The 19,060-nt window shown below is 34.8% G+C and overlaps 1 protein-coding gene across 1 annotated transcript; it reads left to right on the forward strand.

The window, feature by feature from the left end:
* Positions 1-4,534: 4,534 nt before the first annotated feature.
* Positions 4,535-18,524, forward strand: LOC105956616 (ABC transporter B family member 11). The gene is made up of 13 exons (XM_088814409.1): positions 4,535-5,103; positions 5,256-5,310; positions 5,433-5,608; positions 5,698-5,919; positions 6,009-6,247; positions 6,718-6,840; positions 12,952-13,628; positions 13,878-14,752; positions 14,871-15,137; positions 15,226-15,489; positions 15,586-15,879; positions 15,985-16,291; positions 18,341-18,524. The coding sequence occupies exons 1-13, from the start codon at positions 4,822-4,824 to the stop codon at positions 18,388-18,390; spliced, it is 3,831 nt and encodes a 1,276-aa protein (XP_088670535.1). The 5' UTR covers positions 4,535-4,821; the 3' UTR covers positions 18,391-18,524.
* The last annotated feature ends 536 nt before the right edge of the window (positions 18,525-19,060 follow it).

Genomic DNA, 19,060 nt, shown 5'->3' on the forward strand with positions numbered 1-19,060 from the left:
CCTCTAGTTTGCACAAATTTTAAATCACAAATATCACTGTGAATTAAATCCAGAGGTTCCGTTATTCTTTCAACATAATTAAATGACAATTTGGTCATTTTTGCTTCTACACAAGTTTCACATTTCTTTTGAGAATCGAATTTAAGATGAGGTAGTAGTTCTAAGTCTACTAACTTTTTAAGTGTTTTAAAATTCACATGTCCTAATCTAACATGCCATAATTTAGAACACTCTATCAAGTACATAGAATTAGTAATTTTATTATCATCAAACTTGTGAACAAGCGTCATTATATTCATCTTAACAAGGCCGTTATCAACATAGCCTTTCCCTATAAAACAACCATTCTTGGTGAGAATTAATTTCTCAGCCTCAAGAACTAACTTAAAACCAGCCTTAGTGAGCAGCGTTCCGGAAATTAAATTTTTACGGATATCCGGAACGTGCAGTACATTAGTCAAAGTGAGCTCCTTCCCGGAGGTGAGCTTCGAAACAACCTTTCCTATGCCTACAATGTCCGAGGTTGCAGAGTTTCCCATGAACACCTTTTGACCATTGATTGGAGTGTACGAGGAGAACGACTCCTTGTTGGAGCATATGTGGCGAGTTGCACCCGTATCGAGCCACCATTCCTTGGGATTGTCGACCAAGTTAGCTTCAAAGACTACGGCACACAAGTTGAGATCAGACATGTCGATAGGAACACTTTTGTCTTCGACCATGTTAGCTTGCCTCTTGGGTTGACGACAATCATTTGCCATGTGATTTGGCTTGCCGCAATTGTGACACGTTCCATTGAACTTGAACTTCTTTGGCTTCCATTTTCCTTTGCCGTTGTTGCATCCATTTCCACCGCCACTAGCACTTCCTTGAGCCTTCCTTTTCTTGCTAACCTGCATGTTTGGTTCCATAAGGTGTGCTTTAGCCTCCATTTGCTGATTGCCGGTTTTGGACTCGGTCTTTCGATTATCTTCTTCAATCCTTAGCCTCACGATAAGATCTTCAAGTCCCATTTCCTTGCGTTTGTGCTTGAGATAATTCTTGAAATCCTTCCAAAGCGGTGGTAGCTTCTCGATCATTGCAGCAACTTGAAAGGATTCACTCAACCTCATTCATTCGGCATGAATATCATGCATGATGAGTTGCAATTCTTGGACTTGGCTCATAAGAGTCTTGGTGTCCACCATTTTGAAGTCCAAAAACTTCCCGACGATGAATTTCTTCAACCCGGCATCTTCGGTTTTGTACTTCTTTTCTAAGGACTCCCACAGTTCCTTAGCGGTTTTGATAGCACTATACACATTGTATAGTGAATCATCTAGAGCATTCAAGATGTGGTTCCGACACAAGAAGTCGGAATGAAACCAAGCATCCCACGCAACTCTCGTTTCCAAGGTAGCGTTGGCATTAGGCACAGCAGGAGGTGTTTCCGTAACGAAAACAGCCAAGTTGATAGTAGTGAGGTAAAAGAGCAGTTTCTGTTGCCAACGTTTGAAGTCGATACCTTTGAACTTCTCCGGTTTTTCTCCATGAGCGACGACAGGAGGGTATGGGGCTGGACGAAACGTTAGTGGAGGAAGAACCGGAGGTGGAACAGCAGCGTTTGGGGGAGGAACAGGAACATTTGGTGGCTGCACTCCTTGGCTTGGTGGATGAACATCTTGGTTTTCCGGCAGGTTGTTGTTGTTGTTGTTGTTGTCTCCTTCGGCCATTTTGCAGATTGTAAATATTTCGTCTTAAGATTGTTGGAGATAATCTGCTATGAACGAAAATTTGCCGAGGCGAGTTGACTGGCAAGGCTTGGAATAGGAGCACTCCAAATCCCAAGTACGACGAACTGTACTTTGTGTAGAACTTTTCGAGATAATCTGTGAAGGGTAGGTTTAATATGCAGTAGGCTGATTTTGGATTGAAGTGAGGAATTCTGGGAAATACAGGGTCTATTTACACCAATTCAAACCAGTCAGATCATTCGAGATGGGCTTCGAGTAAGATGGGTTGACGGCCCATGACCTAATGTTTTTGGCCCAAAAAATTTATGTCGTGATTTGGGCCCAAGCCCAAATCCAATTAGTTCGTACGTACGAACGAGCGAGCCGGCGGTGCGCCCGCGTGCGTGTGGGCACGATTTGAAACACATAACATGTAGGCCTTTCTACCAAACAAAGTTGAATGCCCAAAGGGCGTGACCCTTTGTCCCAACATTTAGATATATATACAGCTCAGTACTTCTCTACTTTTCCAATGTGGGATAACTCAAAATCTCACTTTCCTTATACTTTGGACTAGTAATTTTTCATTCACCACAAAATTGGTTTTATATTAATCTAATCCAAAATTGATTAATATAATCAATTAGACCATACAATAACATTGATAAAAAATTGTTCATGACTCAATTTTTAACCAATTTTTCCCAACAATATTCGAATTCGCTTCCTTTTTCTCTTTATTTATATATGAAAACCTGGAATAATTCAAACACACAGCTGACCATAAGTGTATCTCTATGAATATAAAACTATTACTTGCATAACATTCAAAATCCTGTATTGTATTTTAACTTTTATGAATTTCACGACCATTATTATGAACATCTCTCTCTCTCTCTAAACATTGAATTTTCATTGTGTTAAAAGAGAACTTTGCAACAACGTTGAAACTTCCATAGGTTCATTTTCTTGCATAAAAAGATAAAAGTCTCAATTATTTATTTTCATAAAACGGGAGAATTACAGTTTTAGAAAGAAAAAACTTCGAGTTTTTAAACAAGTAAATTGAACTTTCATATGTTATCAAATTTTATAGTATTTAATTGAACCAACTCTTTGCATATTCTACCATTAGCCTTTTAGTGGTGTTTGACTAAACTTATAAGTTGTTAAGAACAATTTTAGGTGGTGTTCGTAAAAGCTTATTTAAAAACAGAAGTTATCAATTGTGAGTTAAGCTGATTCTTTTAAAAGTTGGAGGTATTTGCAAACTTACTGGAATATAAACTTAAATAGGAAAAAAACAGGGTCGGCCATGAGTGCATAACAAATTATAGTTTGAAGTTGTTTATTTTAAGAGAAATAAAAACAAAAGTTCATTTTGCAAACACTAAACAATAGATTATGAGGGTAAAAAAAAAAGCTCTTAATCTATTTGTAAAAGCTTTTGCAAACACCAGCTTATAAGATGTTTAAGAGTTTATAAACTCTTTCAAAGTGTTTGGTCATTTTTTTCAAAATGATCTTAAAAACAAAATGAGAGGTTTATAAGATTATTTTTTAAAGATCTATACTCCACCTTTTTATATTTAATAATAAACACAATTTATAAGTTTTATTATCCAAATATTTTCAAAATTTAGTTATTGTACAAATAAGACGTAACAGTCAACTTGTGTAACTCTTACAATAACTCTTACAACAACTTATGCGATACAAGTATAATATGCATTTTACCCCCCATGTATTTGGACAGAGAGAGATAAAGATTAGAAAGGAAAAAAGAGGCATTAGAAAAAAAAAAAAGAAGAGAAAAGTAGTACGTCTACTTAATTAATCATTTCACTGTTCTATTGTACCTACTAATTTACTTCAACCAATAAGATAAGATGAGAGGGTAATATTAAAAGATTTAAATAAGTTGAGTAGAGAAGTGAAAAATGGCATAACAGAGTTTTGGAAAATCTAGCTTTGACTCCAGATCAAATATTTTGAAAAAACAGATTAATAAATGCTATTTTAATCACTGTTACTTGCTCATTAAGAAAAGATTTTTCATATATATATATATATATATGCATTTGCTCAGTAATTCATTAATTCTGCTCAGTATATATTTGCTTACCCTTTCGAAAAGATCTCGGGAGAGATCCATTAAACTAAGTCCAAACTAAGGACCAGGTTTTGTTTCTTTCCCAAACTTACTTATTTTTTTGTTATTTTCTCCTTTTTTTTCAAATCTCACTATCAACATAACATTACCATCAAATAATCACCTGCTATATCCATTTGTATCTGATTTTTTTATCTTTCTTTATAGGGTAAATTACACCCACAACCCTGAGGTATGCTTAAATAATTGTAAGGTCCATGTGGTATCGATAATTACACTTACCCCTTGAAACGTAGTTATAAACTCTAATGAGACAATGCATTTGATACGTTATTACGATAGAGTTCTAATGGACTATTGGTTTCAGGAAGTGGTAGAGACAACAAAGAGTTATGGGTGATTTAAGAAATATTGGGGGAGCCATGTCATCCCATAACTCCCCATAACTTTATGTTATCTCCACCACTAGCTAAAAGTAATAGTCCATTAGAACTCTATCGGAATAATGTATCCAATGCATTATCCCGTTAGAGCTTCTAACTACGTTTCAGGGGGGTGAGTGTAATTATCGATACCAGAGGGACCTTACAGTTATTTAAGCATACCTCATGGATGTGGGTGTAATTTACCCTTCTTTATATTATATTATGTTATGTTCCCGCTTTTTTTTTTTTTTTTTTTTCTTTATCTACTTGTAATTGCAAATTAAAACTAAACCAGATAGTGTATTAGTATTAATCTTCTCATTTTCACTAACTCTGTCTGGCTTTTGTTTATTTCGTATTTACTTTTGCATTGGATCAAGTATATGTGTTGAGTGTTGTGTTTCTCTATCAATTATTCAACAACTACTCTGTTTTTTTTCTTTTTTCTTTTTTATTTATTAGAATGAATAAATGAAACGCTGACTTGAGAAATAGATGCATGTAAAAAAATTTGTATTGTCCAAAACAGTTAGCAGAAGCGTACATCTATCTGGCAGAGTTTGAAGTAAAAATGGAGAGAGAAAGTGGTTCGGATCGAACAGAGGTGGTGAAGGTTGCTGATGAAAGCAAAAGCAGCAGCAAAAGCAAAAATGAAAATGGCGGCAAAACGGTGCCGTTTTACAAACTGTTCTCATTTGCTGATTCTGTAGACAAACTTTTGATGATTATTGGTTCAATTGGTGCCCTTGGCAATGGTTTGTGCATGCCTCTTATGGCTATCCTTTTCGGTGAACTCATCGATTCCTTTGGCCAAAATCAAGACCCTACCCAAATCAAACATATTGTTTCTGTTGTTTCAGAGGTAAAAATTAAAAAAATATATATATATATATATATATATATATATATATATATATATATATATATATATATATATATATATACCTAACTCATTAATTCTTGTATATATTTTCTCTAAATCTATTATGGCTACTGCAATTGTAGGTAGCACTTAAGTTTGTGTACTTGGCTCTCGGGTGTGGTGTTGCCGCATTTCTCCGTAAGTACGCCTAACCTATCCATCAATTGAAATTATATTAAAAAAAATATTTAGTGAGGAAAAAAATAAAAATAAAAAATTTGAATTTGAATTAATTGGTTTGTTGATTAACACTTTTGTAGAGGTGTCTTGCTGGATGATCACCGGGGAAAGGCAGGCTTCTCGAATTAGGAGTCTTTATTTGAAAACAATTTTAAGACAAGATGTTGCTTTTTTCGACAAGGAAACTAATACGGGAGAAGTTGTCGGGAGGATGTCCGGGGATACTGTACTAATTCAAGATGCCATGGGCGAGAAGGTATTCCTTCATTATTAATCCTTAATTATTACCATCAAATATATAAAGTGTAATTAATTAATTTCACGTTGTTGTTGTGGTGGTTATAGGTTGGGAAGTGTTTACAGCTGGTGTCGACATTTCTGGGAGGGTTTGTAATTGCATTTACGAAAGGGTGGCTACTTACGCTCGTCATGTTAACATCTATTCCTTTGCTTGGTATATCTGGTTCTCTGATGGCTGTTGCCTTATCGAAGATGGCTACTAGTGGTCAAGAGGCTTATGCTAAGGCTGCTAATATCGTCGAACAGACAATTGGCTCCATTCGAACCGTACGTACTTTCTCTCTCATACATTCTTTTCTTTTTTTTTTCTAATCTAACAAAATATTAATTGTATAGTTTGTTGGTTTGTTTTTCAGGTTGCGTCGTTTACTGGGGAAAAAAAAGCTGTGGCGGATTACGATAAGTCCCTTGTGAAAGCATACAAGTCGGGTGTTAGTGAAGGGTGGGCAAGCGGTTTAGGAATGGGTTGCGTTATGTTCATTATATTCAGCAGTTACGGTTTGGCTATTTGGTTTGGTGCAAAGATGATCTTGGAGAAGGATTATACAGGTGGTGATGTGCTCAGTGTTATTTTTGCAGTCCTAACTGGTTCCATGTGAGTACTTATCTTTTTCTTTTTATTTTTTTTTTATTTTTTTATTTTTTTATTTTTTTTATTATTAATAGGGGTTTTTATGCAAAAGTCCCAACCAAGCATGTTTATTATTCTAGGTTTAGGGGACATATCTCTTTCACCAATAGGTTTAGGGGACATATCTCTTTCACCAAAAAGTTTTAGTTTAAAATTGAATAATTTGTAAAATTTGGGGTCAAATTGAAGTTAAATTAAGTTTATGATGAAATTGGAGCATATTAAAGTATGAGAGGTTATTTTAGTCCTTTACAAAAATTTGGAGCATGTGTGGACTTATTGATAAAGGAGATTTTTATCTGAATCTCTTTATGAATAAGTACCCATTGATGGGTTATTTGTAATATGCCCTTATTAATATTGATAATTAAACAATTAGTAAAAAAAAAGAAAAAAAAAAGTTCATTATTGTTAATATATTTCATGTTTTGTAGGTCTCTTGGACAGGCATCTCCTTGCATGACAGCATTTTCGGCCGGTCAAGCTGCGGCCTTCAAAATGTTTGAAACTATAAATAGGAAACCCGAAATAGATTCGTACGATACGAGTGGGAAGGTTCGGGTGTTGGAATTATTTCAATAATTATGTGGGCTCACATATGTGACGTAAATGTGTATGGCTATCTTAAATAAAGTCCAAATTAATTGTGATCTAATAAAGGTTATTGGGTTGGACTTATGGGTATTAAACTATAATTATGGGCCTAATGTGTAGAGACAATTAGGGCTTAGTTGTGATTTATTGATGGGGCTGAATCACAATTATAAAATAACTGGACTCTACAGTTATATAAAGGGTCGTGGTCCCCAAAGAAACGCAATCATTCCGTCTCTTCTAAAATCCATCGTTAGAGAGAAAAAATAAGGAACTGCGGATTCTTTGGAAGACATGTCCCAAATCCAGTGGAGATTCGAAGATTTGTCCCAAATCCAGTGGAGATTCGAAGATTTGATTCCATGATGTAAGGTACGCTTCCGTGTTTATGTTTATGTTTAATTCTCGTTGATTCAAGCATGTTGGTTCTTGGGAATTCGTATGTATGTACGATAAATTTCTAACAAGTGGTATCAGAGCCACCATGTTTTGAATCATCGATAATTTTATGTGTTAAAGTTCTCGTCAAGTTGTTACCATGAAAAATCTATGTTTTCATGGATTTAATTTTCAAAGTTTCGGCCAGATATTTATGTGATATACAGTATGTTCTGAAATTAGTTTTTTAATTTCGAATTGCCAATTTGTAATTGAATTTCTTATGTGAATGTTATGAAATCTGCTTTATCGCATTAGTTTTGTTTTGAAATTAGGGTTTCATTAAAATCTGAATTCTGAAGTTTAATTCAATTACGTGGATTTATTCAATTGTTCCGCTTATGACTAGTTGTGAATATGACAGATATTAGTTTTGTTGTTTACGATTTCTTTGGTCCAACCTTTATGGTTGAAAATTCGGATTAGTTTATCTGTCTAATCTATTTGGATTAAAGGTAAGGTTTAAGGTATACATCTGAGAATTCCAAATCTGAAATTTGGGGCGGCGGCCATCAGGTCGAGCCTGCTGCACCGTTTTTTTTTCACTACCGCCAATTTCATCGGCCGTCGTCGACCACCAACCACCAACCCCTTCGCTTCTTTTCCGGCATCCATTAGGTGAAATGGGCGGATTGCGTGTGCTCATATTATTACTGATGTCGAGTGGCGTGATTCGCCTAAAGGGAAGCCGGAGCGCCGACGGTGGATTCCGACGGCGTTGATAATTGTGGGTTGCGTGTTTCCGGCGGTGGAGTTGGCTGTATGACGGCGGTTGATTTGCTAGATGGGCAAAATTAGGTTGATAAAGTTCTAGCAAATTGCAACTTACTCCAATCATTTTTTCTGAAATTACAAATTGACCCCATATTTGGGTAATTCCTGATTTTGGGCTGGGGTCAATTTATAATAAATGAAAATCTGATTTTGGGCCCAAAGCTTTCGAAAAGTGCATTTCAGTCCCCACTTTTAAAGTTTCTTCCAAAACAGTCATATATTTTTCGAAAATATATTATAAATCTCAAATTAAGTATTTCTGAATCTTAGATCCCTTTTCACTCAAAGGCTTTTCTTTCAAATTTTCAATTCAGTCCTTTAAGTTGAAAGATTTTCTGGTTTTGGGGCAAGGGTAATTTTTAAGGAATAAAAAGTTAATTTAAGGTTTTGGGGCCGTTTAAAATATTTCAATTATTTTGAGGGACCGAACTAATATGTGAATTTTTTAAAATTATTTTGAGGTTTTTTGTTTGGTCAATAAAGTGAAATTCATTTTGAATTTCAAATTCGGTTTTCTAAGGCTAATTTGGGGAATTTTCAGATGATAAAGTTTATGCCGTTTAGACTTAAATTTTTGATTACTGGGTCAAAATTAAGGATACAAATGAATTTTTAATTCAATAACGTTTTGATCCATTATCATTAATCGTTACCGAGTCAAAATATGGATTGTGGTTATTATTAACCAAATAAGGATTGACTTTTTCGATATTTGACTCAAGGCTTTTATTTAAGTCTAATTAAGTTTATTAATTTAGTTCCAATCCATATAAGGTTAGATTTCTTGGTTAAAATTTTATTTTGGCCACTATCTAAATAAGATTGAATTGTGAGCCCCACATTATCTTTAGCTCAAATTCAAAATAAAGATGGATTCGATGTTTTCAATTCATACTCATTTATTATGAATAACCATATTACTGAGTTTGATTCGAAAACAATACAGTGAGGCAACTTTAGTGTTGGATACAGCCTGTTACCGCTCAAGTGATGTCATTAGAACCTTAGCGTTCAACAAAGACTTTAATTTTTTGAATAATTTTTCGGGTACATCTAATGACTTGTTATTAAGTTTGTCTGACATTTAAAAGAACTAATTGAAGCATGAAGCCACCCTCGTGACCTCTCTGCGTAAGTTAGCTTATTGAGAATGTCAAGATGATTGTGTGTATGTGAATTCATGCGAATATTTAACTATACCCCTCGGTATGTTGATATTTGGCCGAACCACATATGCATCTGTGGTAATAAATATGTGATGGTTGTTGGGCTCCATGTGAATGATAGTTGCATCCCTCGATGGACTTACTATTTGACAGGATTTACTATCAATGTTTGATTACTACAACAAGAGTGCCACTTACAGTTAATATTATTGTCCCTTCGGCTTGATATTAATGTTGTGCTAGGCATCTTGAGATGTATTCCATAATTATTTAAAGTTTTTTAAAGTCAAACTTTGGATCATAATGTGAGCATATTGATTTTATTTGCGTTCTCTATGTAATTTATTTATCTGCTTACACATTATCTGTCTATAACACTTTTGTGCTTCATTGCACAAATATTTTTTATTATTATTATTTATTATGGTGCATAGATCTTAATTTTATTTTATTTTGGGTAGAACAATAGAAGAACCTAGAGTATATCATCGTTCTAATACTAAAATTTAAGATCATTAGGTGCATCTATTTTAAATAATTTTCGGGGGGCATAAGGTTTAATTATGGGCTACGTACTAAAAAGTTCCTTAAAGATAGCAAGGATACGTTTTATTTTAAAACGATAAAGTTGTAACAAATTAGATTTTGACATCTATTGCTTATAAAGAAAAGGAACATAAATGAGCACATCAAGTAATAGTCTAATCTCATTTTCAGTTATAGCACTTCAGTTAGTGTGGTTTCACTTACTTGAAAGTGGATATGGTTTAATTTATTTTTCTCCGTGAACGGTCAATATAAGGTTTGTTGTAAAACATAAAGAATAAAACTTTGACCGTACACACGAAGAATAAATAATTAAAGGGGAAAAGACTAAGTGTTAATTTCACTAGTACACCTTAAGATAAATATTTATAATTGCAGTCTACATCTCAGGTACGTTGAATAACGTAATTACGTTTGTTTCTCACTTTAATATGTTCTAAAATATATTTTGACTTTGTACCTTGACACATTTAGTGAATAGATCATGGGTTACACTATTCACGTAAGTGTGTATATAAGGGTTATTTACATAAGCAATATTCAATTGATGTTGAAAGATACATCTATAAAGGTTATGTAAGGTATTTGGGATTGAGACTATGAGGACTCCTAGGTTTTCTTTTGAATTATGAAATAGGCCTTTGGTACCGTCATTAGATGGATTTAAATTTTCTCTTGAACAAATTCGGTTAGCTTGTCATTTGGAAATATTAAGCTCGGTCTATTTTATAATTCAAAATTTAACATATAATTTAAGTAAAAGTCTCTTAAAGTAAAATATTGCATAAGCAATTTAAATGGTACAAAATTCAAGAATAGAACATTCAAGGACATTCAAAGAAGTATGATAAGTCATTCTTCTTTACTAAGGTATATTTAGGAGAAACATTAAGTGCTGCAATATATTATTTTTAAAAGGGGAAATTTAAAATCTTTTAACGATGTTGAGTTTGAGGGGAGAAATTTAGATTAGAGACATTGTCTTTAAAGATGAATCAATTTGATTCGTAATACTGCTTTTGACAATATGCATGTTTTTATACTAGTCGTTGTTTGAAAAGTAGATTTGGAGTTTTGATAAGACAATGTTGAACAATTCCCCAAATCAAGTTTTGGTAATTGTCACTACAAAGAGCAAACTCAACAACCTTAAGAGAATAAGCCATTAAAGATGAGTTGGAATTTAGAATGACAATACATTAGGATCTTATCGAATTGCCATAAGGTGTGAATTTATTTGGTTACAGATAATTGAGACCAAATGTAATTCAAATGGGCAATATTGAAAGATATATGGTACGTTTAGTCATGTAAAGATTTCACTCATATCGACATTATTAATAAATTTATGAACACAGGGAATATGTTTCTCAAATGGTAACATTTATGAAACAATAAAGTGCAATCATAAAATCTTAATATTTAAAGATTTGAAGGATATTGATTGCAAACTAAAGTAGTCCATTAATGAAATTAAAATTCCTGTTAATGATATTACAATCCTGAGCTAATTATCTCATATGCACTTTGAGATAAACAAAGTTAATGATTGTACATACCCAAGGATCAGTGGGAGATAATCTCACAACAAAGAAGACTTGTTTAGTCTCATTTCAGTGCCCAATAAATATTTTTAAAGTAAAAGAATGTACGCATTCGGTTAAGGCGTGCATAAAGTTAGGCAGATATTTGAATAACCCTATAAAGTGGATCACTTAGCAAAGCAGCCAAATGGGTTATATAGTAATTATAGGGAATATAAGTTATAAATATATGCTCATTTATCAAAATCAGATATTTTGGGAGATCGTGTGGTTTATTTCTGATTTTGAGTTTTATGATGTGTATAAAGTATAGATCCATTTTGGTTAATGTAGACCTAAGCGATTGAGCTATTTCGACATAGGTGTTAAGCAGACACTTTAAGCTCTTTTCACGTTGGTTAAAACTTTATGGTAATTTTTGCAATCTTATTTTGGAATATAGCTATAAACTTTTGTCACTTGGCTGCACATTTTGTTTTGTATTAAAGTTATACGATGACAATATTTAACAGCTATAATTTCGAACAACAACAAAAGCTTGTGAAAGTTCTTTATTGTTAAAGGTACAAAGTGAACAGTATATAGAGCATATTAAGATAAACCCCACAATTGCGGATCCGCTTACTAAAGGATTAACACATAAGGTATTCATGAGCATTGCTCATGTAAGTGTTATGTCATTTAAGGATATTATGATTCAGTGGGAGTTTGTATTTATGTGGTAGCTCTATGATATGTTTGGACACAAAGTTGCGTATTAAGTTTTCTGCAGAAATAAAGTATTTGGTTGCGCTTTGTACAATTATGTTAAGGTTTGGTCTCAATAAAGTTTAAAGTAGGACCAGTTGGAAATAGGCATGTTAAGATCACATTATATGTAATTTCCATGCTACACACCATGATTTGATCTATGTCGTTTGGCTATATTGGTATACGTGATTACTGTTGGGTTTAGACACGCTCAATGTGACGAAAGCCTCTTTAGTCCTGTATCAGTATGGTCAATGGACGAGATTGTAAGGAATACCTTTTCATATGATAGCAATATTGAGCTCATAAGGTGTACACATTTATAAGATATAAAACATATGTGGCCCAAGTGGGAGATTGTTGGAATTATTTCAATAATTATGTGGGCTCACATATGTGACGTAAATGTGTATGGCTATCTTAAATAAAGTCCAAATTAATTGTGATCTAATAAAGGTTATTGGGTTGGACTTATGGGTATTAAACTATAATTATGGGCCTAATGTGTAGAGACAATTAGGGCTTAGTTGTGATTTATTGATGGGGCTGAATCACAATTATAAAATAACTGGACTCTACAGTTATATAAAGGGTCGTGGTCCCCAAAGAAACGCAATCATTCCGTCTCTTCTAAAATCCATCGTTAGAGAGAAAAAATAAGGAACTGCGGATTCTTTGGAAGACCTGTCCCAAATCCAGTGGAGATTCGAAGATTTGTCCCAAATCCAGTGGAGATTCGAAGATTTGATTCCATGATGTAAGGTACGCTTCCGTGTTTATGTTTATGTTTAATTCTCGTTGATTCAAGCATGTTGGTTCTTGGGAATTCGTATGTATGTACGATAAATTTCTAACATCGGGAAGATATACGCGGGGACATAGAATTGCGAGACGTGCATTTTAGTTATCCAGCTAGACCCGACGAGCATATCTTCAGTGGCTTCTGTCTATCAATCCCGAGCGGTGTAACTGCCGCTTTGGTCGGACAGAGTGGGAGCGGCAAATCAACCGTCATAAGTTTGATTGAGAGATTTTACGACCCCCAGTCCGGTGAAGTTCGGATCGACGGAATCAATCTTAAAGAGCTACAACTCAAATGGATAAGGTCAAAAATCGGACTTGTCAGCCAAGAGCCTGTACTTTTCACGGGTAGCATTAAGGACAATATCGCATACGGAAAAGACGGTGCTACTGATGAAGAAATCAGGGCGGCAGCAGAAATGGCGAATGCCGCTAAATTCATCGATAAACTTCCACACGGACTTGATACGAAAGTCGGGGAACACGGTACTCAGCTTTCCGGTGGACAGAAACAGAGAGTTGCCATAGCTAGAGCGATTTTGAAAGATCCTAGAATATTACTCTTGGATGAAGCTACAAGTGCGCTCGATTCTGAATCCGAGAGAGTTGTCCAAGACGCATTGGACCGGATCATGGTTAACAGAACAACCGTCGTTGTTGCACATCGCTTAACCACGGTTAGGAACGCCTCCATGATTGCTGTCATTCACCAAGGAAAAGTGGTTGAAAAAGGTATTTTATTTATCTATAATAGGTTTCACTCTTATCTTTTGCACCCTGACTAACTATATATGGTACATCAATTTTTCTTCTGTTTTTTTTTTTTTTAAAATTCAAATCATGTTACAAATAGGGAAAGGGCAGGATTCGAACCCTAGACCTCTAGTCTAATAGTAGAGGCTAGGTGTCAACTTTCCTAATAAGGGTTGGTCGATCATACTAGAAGAAAATGAGAACTAATTAGTTAGCATGTGCATGCAGGAACTCATTCTGAATTACTCGAGGACCCGGAAGGGGCATATTCTCTGTTGATACGCTTACAAGAAGAAAATAGAGACGAAGGGCATGATGATGGTCATGAAAAATTAGAAAAATCATCGGACATAACAATTATGGATTCGGGACGGCATTCTTCAAGTAAAAAAATGTCGTTCGTGCGTTCAATCAGCCAAGGGTCGTCCGGGAAAGGAAACAGCTTTCACCGATCGTTGTCAAACAAGATTGTTGGAGTGGCACCGGATATTTCTGAATTAGAAAAGTCGGATAATGAAAAGCCTCCAAAAGTCCCTCTTCGTCGACTAGCCTATCTCAACAAACCCGAGGTGCCATATCTAATGGGTGGAGCTCTATTTGCACTTGTCAACGGCGCAATAATGCCTACCTTCGGTATACTAATTGCCGGCGCCATCAAAACGTTCTTCGAAACTCCAGATAAACTACGTAAAGATTCCAAGTTTTGGGCGATAATATTTGTGGTTCTCGGAGTAATTTCGTTAATTGCGTATCCATCAAGAACGTATCTATTTGGGGTGGCGGGGAATAGGCTGATCAAGAGGATTAGATTGTTGTGCTTCGAGAAGGTGGTTAATATGGAGGTTGGTTGGTTTGACGAGTCTGAGCACTCGAGTGGGTTTATTGGGGCGAGGCTTTCCGCGGATGCTGCTTCGGTTCGTGCATTAGTTGGCGATGCACTTGCACAAATGGTTCAAGATTTGTCGTCTGCGGTTGTTGGATTGGCTATTGCTTTCGAAGCTTGTTGGCAGTTAGCTCTCATCGTCCTTGTTATGATACCTCTTATCGGATTGAACGGATTTGTTCAGATCAAGTTTATGAAAGGGTTCAGCGCCGATGCAAAGGTTCGTTCATCCAAACTCAAGAAAAAAAATATCTTTCTTTTGTCTTATATAGGTAACTTATAATTCTCAAGAGATTTTGACATTATTATTTTATTTTTATTTTTTTGGGATGTATCAGGCAATGTACGAGGAAGCAAGCCAAGTGGCTAATGATGCGGTTGGGAGTATAAGAACAGTTGCTTCGTTCTGCGCAGAAGAGAAGATAATGGAAATATACAAAAAGAAGTGTGAAGGTCCTATGAGGAATGGGATTAATCAAGGGTTGATTAGCGGGATCGGGTTTGGTGCATCCTTTGCACTGTTGTTTCTCGTCTATGGTGCTAGCTTTTACTTTGGAGCTCGACTCGTTGAGGATGGAAAAACTACTTTTTCTGAAGTGTTCCGGGTATATCAATACATCTATCTATGTCGAACATATATAAATATATGAATATATTGATGATGTTAATAAATGTTTGGAGAAATGTTTGCAGGTTTTCTTTGCTCTATCAATGGCAGCGATGGCAATCTCTCAATCAAGTGCTTTTGCTCCAGACTCGACCAAAGCTAAGAGCGCTGCTGCTTCAATATTCGCCATTCTTGACAGAGAATCTAAGATCAATCCAAGTGACGAATCCGGGGAGAAATTACAAAGTGTAAAGGGAGAAATTGAACTAAAACACGTGAGCTTCAAGTATCCAACTAGGCCCAATGTCCAAATTCTACGCGACTTTTCCTTGAAAATTCATTGTGGCAAGGTATCGATGCTACTTTTATGTATTTCTTTAGCATCAACCATTTCTCTTTCGTCAATAATAATAATAATATCCGATGATGTTTGTTTTTAAATGTAGACGGTTGCTTTGGTTGGAGAGAGCGGATGTGGGAAATCAACAGTGATATCTTTATTGCAAAGATTTTATGATCCAGAATCGGGACATGTGACACTTGATGGAGTTGCGATTCAAAAATTCCAATTGAAATGGCTTAGGCAGCAGATGGGATTAGTCAGCCAAGAGCCGATCTTATTTAACGACACAATCCGAGCCAACATTGCTTACGGTAAAGAAGGAGACGTAACAGAGGCCGAAATCATAGCTGCAGCCGAGCTAGCAAACGCCCATAAATTCATTAGTGGATTGCAGCAGGTCAAAAAATTTTACTATTTAAATTAATGATATAAATATGACTCCCTATATAAATAAAATCAGAATTAAAGGATTTGAATCAAACTATTAAATGGGGTTTTGCAGGGCTACGATACGGTGGTCGGAGAAAGAGGGGTGCAATTGTCGGGGGGACAAAAGCAAAGAGTGGCAATTGCAAGGGCTATAATGAAAAGTCCGAAAATACTATTGTTGGATGAGGCAACGAGCGCATTGGATGCCGAATCTGAGAGAATAGTACAAGATGCACTTGATAGAGCAACTATGAATCGGACAACGGTTGTGGTGGCTCATAGGTTGTCGACAATCAAAGCAGCTGATGTTATTGCTGTCGTTAAAAACGGAGCCATTGTCGAGAAAGGGAAGCACGACACGCTAATCAATATCAAAGGGGGTCATTAGCAATAAACCCCTCATATCGCTAAGAAATGGTGATATGTCCACCCCTTAAATCTTTCTTTGTGATAACCCCCTAGAATTTTTATTTCCAATTTTACCCTTATGTCAATTATAATATGTTGCCTCAATTATTCCTTTTTTCTCTCTTCTCTCTTTCTCTCACACACGTTTAAATGCTAAAAAACTGCTACCAAATATAAAAAAAAAATATTTTTTATTTTTATTATTTTCGAACATTATTTGGTATTTTTTATTTATTTTTTAATATTTTTTTAATAAACATATTTTTTAATAAAAATATTTTTTTTTATTTTTTTTAAACAAATAAAATTAAAAAAAAAAATTCGACTGATTAACTACCCGAATGTGACTATAGTTGAATATGACTATATGTGACTATATCAACTATAGTCATATTCTTTTTTATATTATTTTTTTACATTTTCAACTTAAAAAATCCAATTATATAGCGTGGAACAGTCATGTTTACTAAATAATATAAAACAACGAATATGACCTAATGTTTACGAAAACAATCCAATCAACATCCACACACAAAAATCACTATTTGAATCTTGTTATTACAAGTCAACTTGAAACGATAAGAAAAAATATATTCGAATATGACTACAGTCATATTCAACAATAGTCATATTCTAATATGACTACAGTCATATTCAACGATAGTCATATTAGAATATGACTACAATATGACTATATTACTGCTGTTCAAATTAGAATATGACTAGAATATGACTAGAATATGACTATAGTCATATTACTGCTGTTCAAATCAGAAATTGTATTTTTCAAAAAATACATAAATAAAGATAGAAAATAACGAAACAGAGGGAGGGCAAGTCGATGACAACGGCCGTTGCAGCGGTGAACGAAAGAGACAGTAAGAGAGGCGGTGACGACAGTGGTGAACAAATCTGGCAAAAAAAAAAAAACTAAGAAATCGAGAGAAATAATCAAAAAGATAGAAATAACCTTATGTGGAAACAAAGGAGGCAGCGGCGGCAAGTGGTGTCCACGCTCAAAGATTCTTAGATAAATAAACGAACTTGAACAACATAACGAAAAAAATAAAAATCACAACTCTTATCATGCCAATCCACAAGTGTCAGTGTATACAAACATGCTCTAGGATCCGAAATAACAAAAACTCTGAAAATTAATTAAATGCAAGATAATTGAAATCTATGCATTCATGACAAACAAATGATAAAATCGAAAAATTCAAACCCAGAACGAGCTTTACGGTTAATAAATTGGAGAAAAAATAAAAAGTAAATTCTGCCGATTAATATTATATATCTCGGCAAGCAGCGTAGGGAGAATGGATGCATCGTTCGAGTGAGACTAAGAAAAGCTCAGAAAATTAATAAAATGCAAGATAATTGAAATCTATGCATTCATGACAAAAAAATGATAAAATCGAAAAATTCAAACCCAGAACGAGCTTTACGGTTAATTAATTCGAGAAAAAATAAAAAATAAATTTTACCGATTAATATTATAGATCTCGGCAAGCAGCGGAGGGAGAAGGGATGCATCGTTCGAATGACACTTCGGAGTAGCGCGACGGCGGTTCTGGTGAAGGGCGGCGGCGGTGATTTGGCGGAGAGCGGCGGCTGTGGTGAGAAATTGGGCGGCGTACGGTAATTTTCAGAACTCCGTCGGTGTCTAGCCGCTAGTCCTTTACCGCCTCTGTTTGTCGACTCCGGCCACCGGTGATTTTCTGTTGCCTCTTCGATTTTGTAGTGATGGAAAGAGTAGATCTAGGGTTTGAAGAAGAAGAACAATGAAGAGAGAAAAAAGATCGGTTGAAAAACCGAGAATGACGACTAATAGCGGAAGAAAAAAATTAGGATTTAAGGTTATAGGGTTGGGGGTATATTTGTCTTGTCACATAAGTCTAGGGGGGTTTCACAAATTAAAACTGGAATTTGGGTGTATGCAAAAGTCATTAAAGTCAATTGGGTTTAGTTCAAAATATTTTCTATTTAAGGGGGGTATTGCATATTTCCCCATATCAAAGATGGGTTTTATGCATCCTTACTCTCACTTCATGCAACCACTTCAACATGAGAAATGCATTACGCATTTGTTTATTTTTGTACGAATTCATTTAGTTTGCCACCTTTTTTGTGTCAAGTTATTTGTAGTTATAACTATACCGTTGCTTCTTGATAGTAAAATTATTTGTGCTATACTCCATCATATATCCTCTGCTGTCTTGCAAATATGATTTATCCTCCACTTTTAATTTTTTTCTCAATCATGTCACCAAAATAGCTATTATACATTTATTTATGTATGTTGTCAAATTAGTTTAATGAATTGGAAACGTAAATTCATTAAGAGGATTAATATATGTTCACAATCATTTGCATGTATTCTGTTTTTTTTTTTAGAAGTAATTAAGAGGATCAATATCTATCTTGTTGTTTTATTTTAATACTAGGAAGGTGGACGTGCGTTGCATGTCTCGATGTTAATTTTTCTATATATTTTTGTGGTGCTTGAATTTGTTATTGACATTATATGTAGATTTTTTGTGATGATAATTTTTTCATTTAAATTGAACAATTTCATTTAACATTGAAATTTATAAGTATGATATCTTTTGTCATAATAATTCACGGCTCAATTACTATGATTGTCTTGTGATGTCAATAATTTTAGGGGAAATATGCAATACTCCCCTCATTTAGTAAATATTTTGAATTAAACCTAATTGATTTTAAACACTTTTCTC

This window comes from Erythranthe guttata, chromosome 14, assembly GCF_056151865.1.
Source record: "Erythranthe guttata isolate IM_541 chromosome 14, IM_541, whole genome shotgun sequence".
In the NCBI taxonomy this organism is placed as follows: domain Eukaryota; kingdom Viridiplantae; phylum Streptophyta; class Magnoliopsida; order Lamiales; family Phrymaceae; genus Erythranthe; species Erythranthe guttata.

Excerpts from the sequence above, each read along its gene's own strand:
- LOC105956616 (XM_088814409.1), top strand. The coding sequence starts at position 4,822 with ATGGAGAGAGAAAGTGGTTCGGATCGAACAGAGGTGGTGAAGGTTGCT. Across the intron at positions 5,104-5,255 it reads TCAAACATATTGTTTCTGTT|GTAGCACTTAAGTTTGTGTA; the intron begins GTTTCAGAGGTA and ends CTGCAATTGTAG. Across the intron at positions 16,292-18,340 it reads GCTAATCAATATCAAAGGGG|ATGGGTTTTATGCATCCTTA; the intron begins GTCATTAGCAAT and ends CCCATATCAAAG.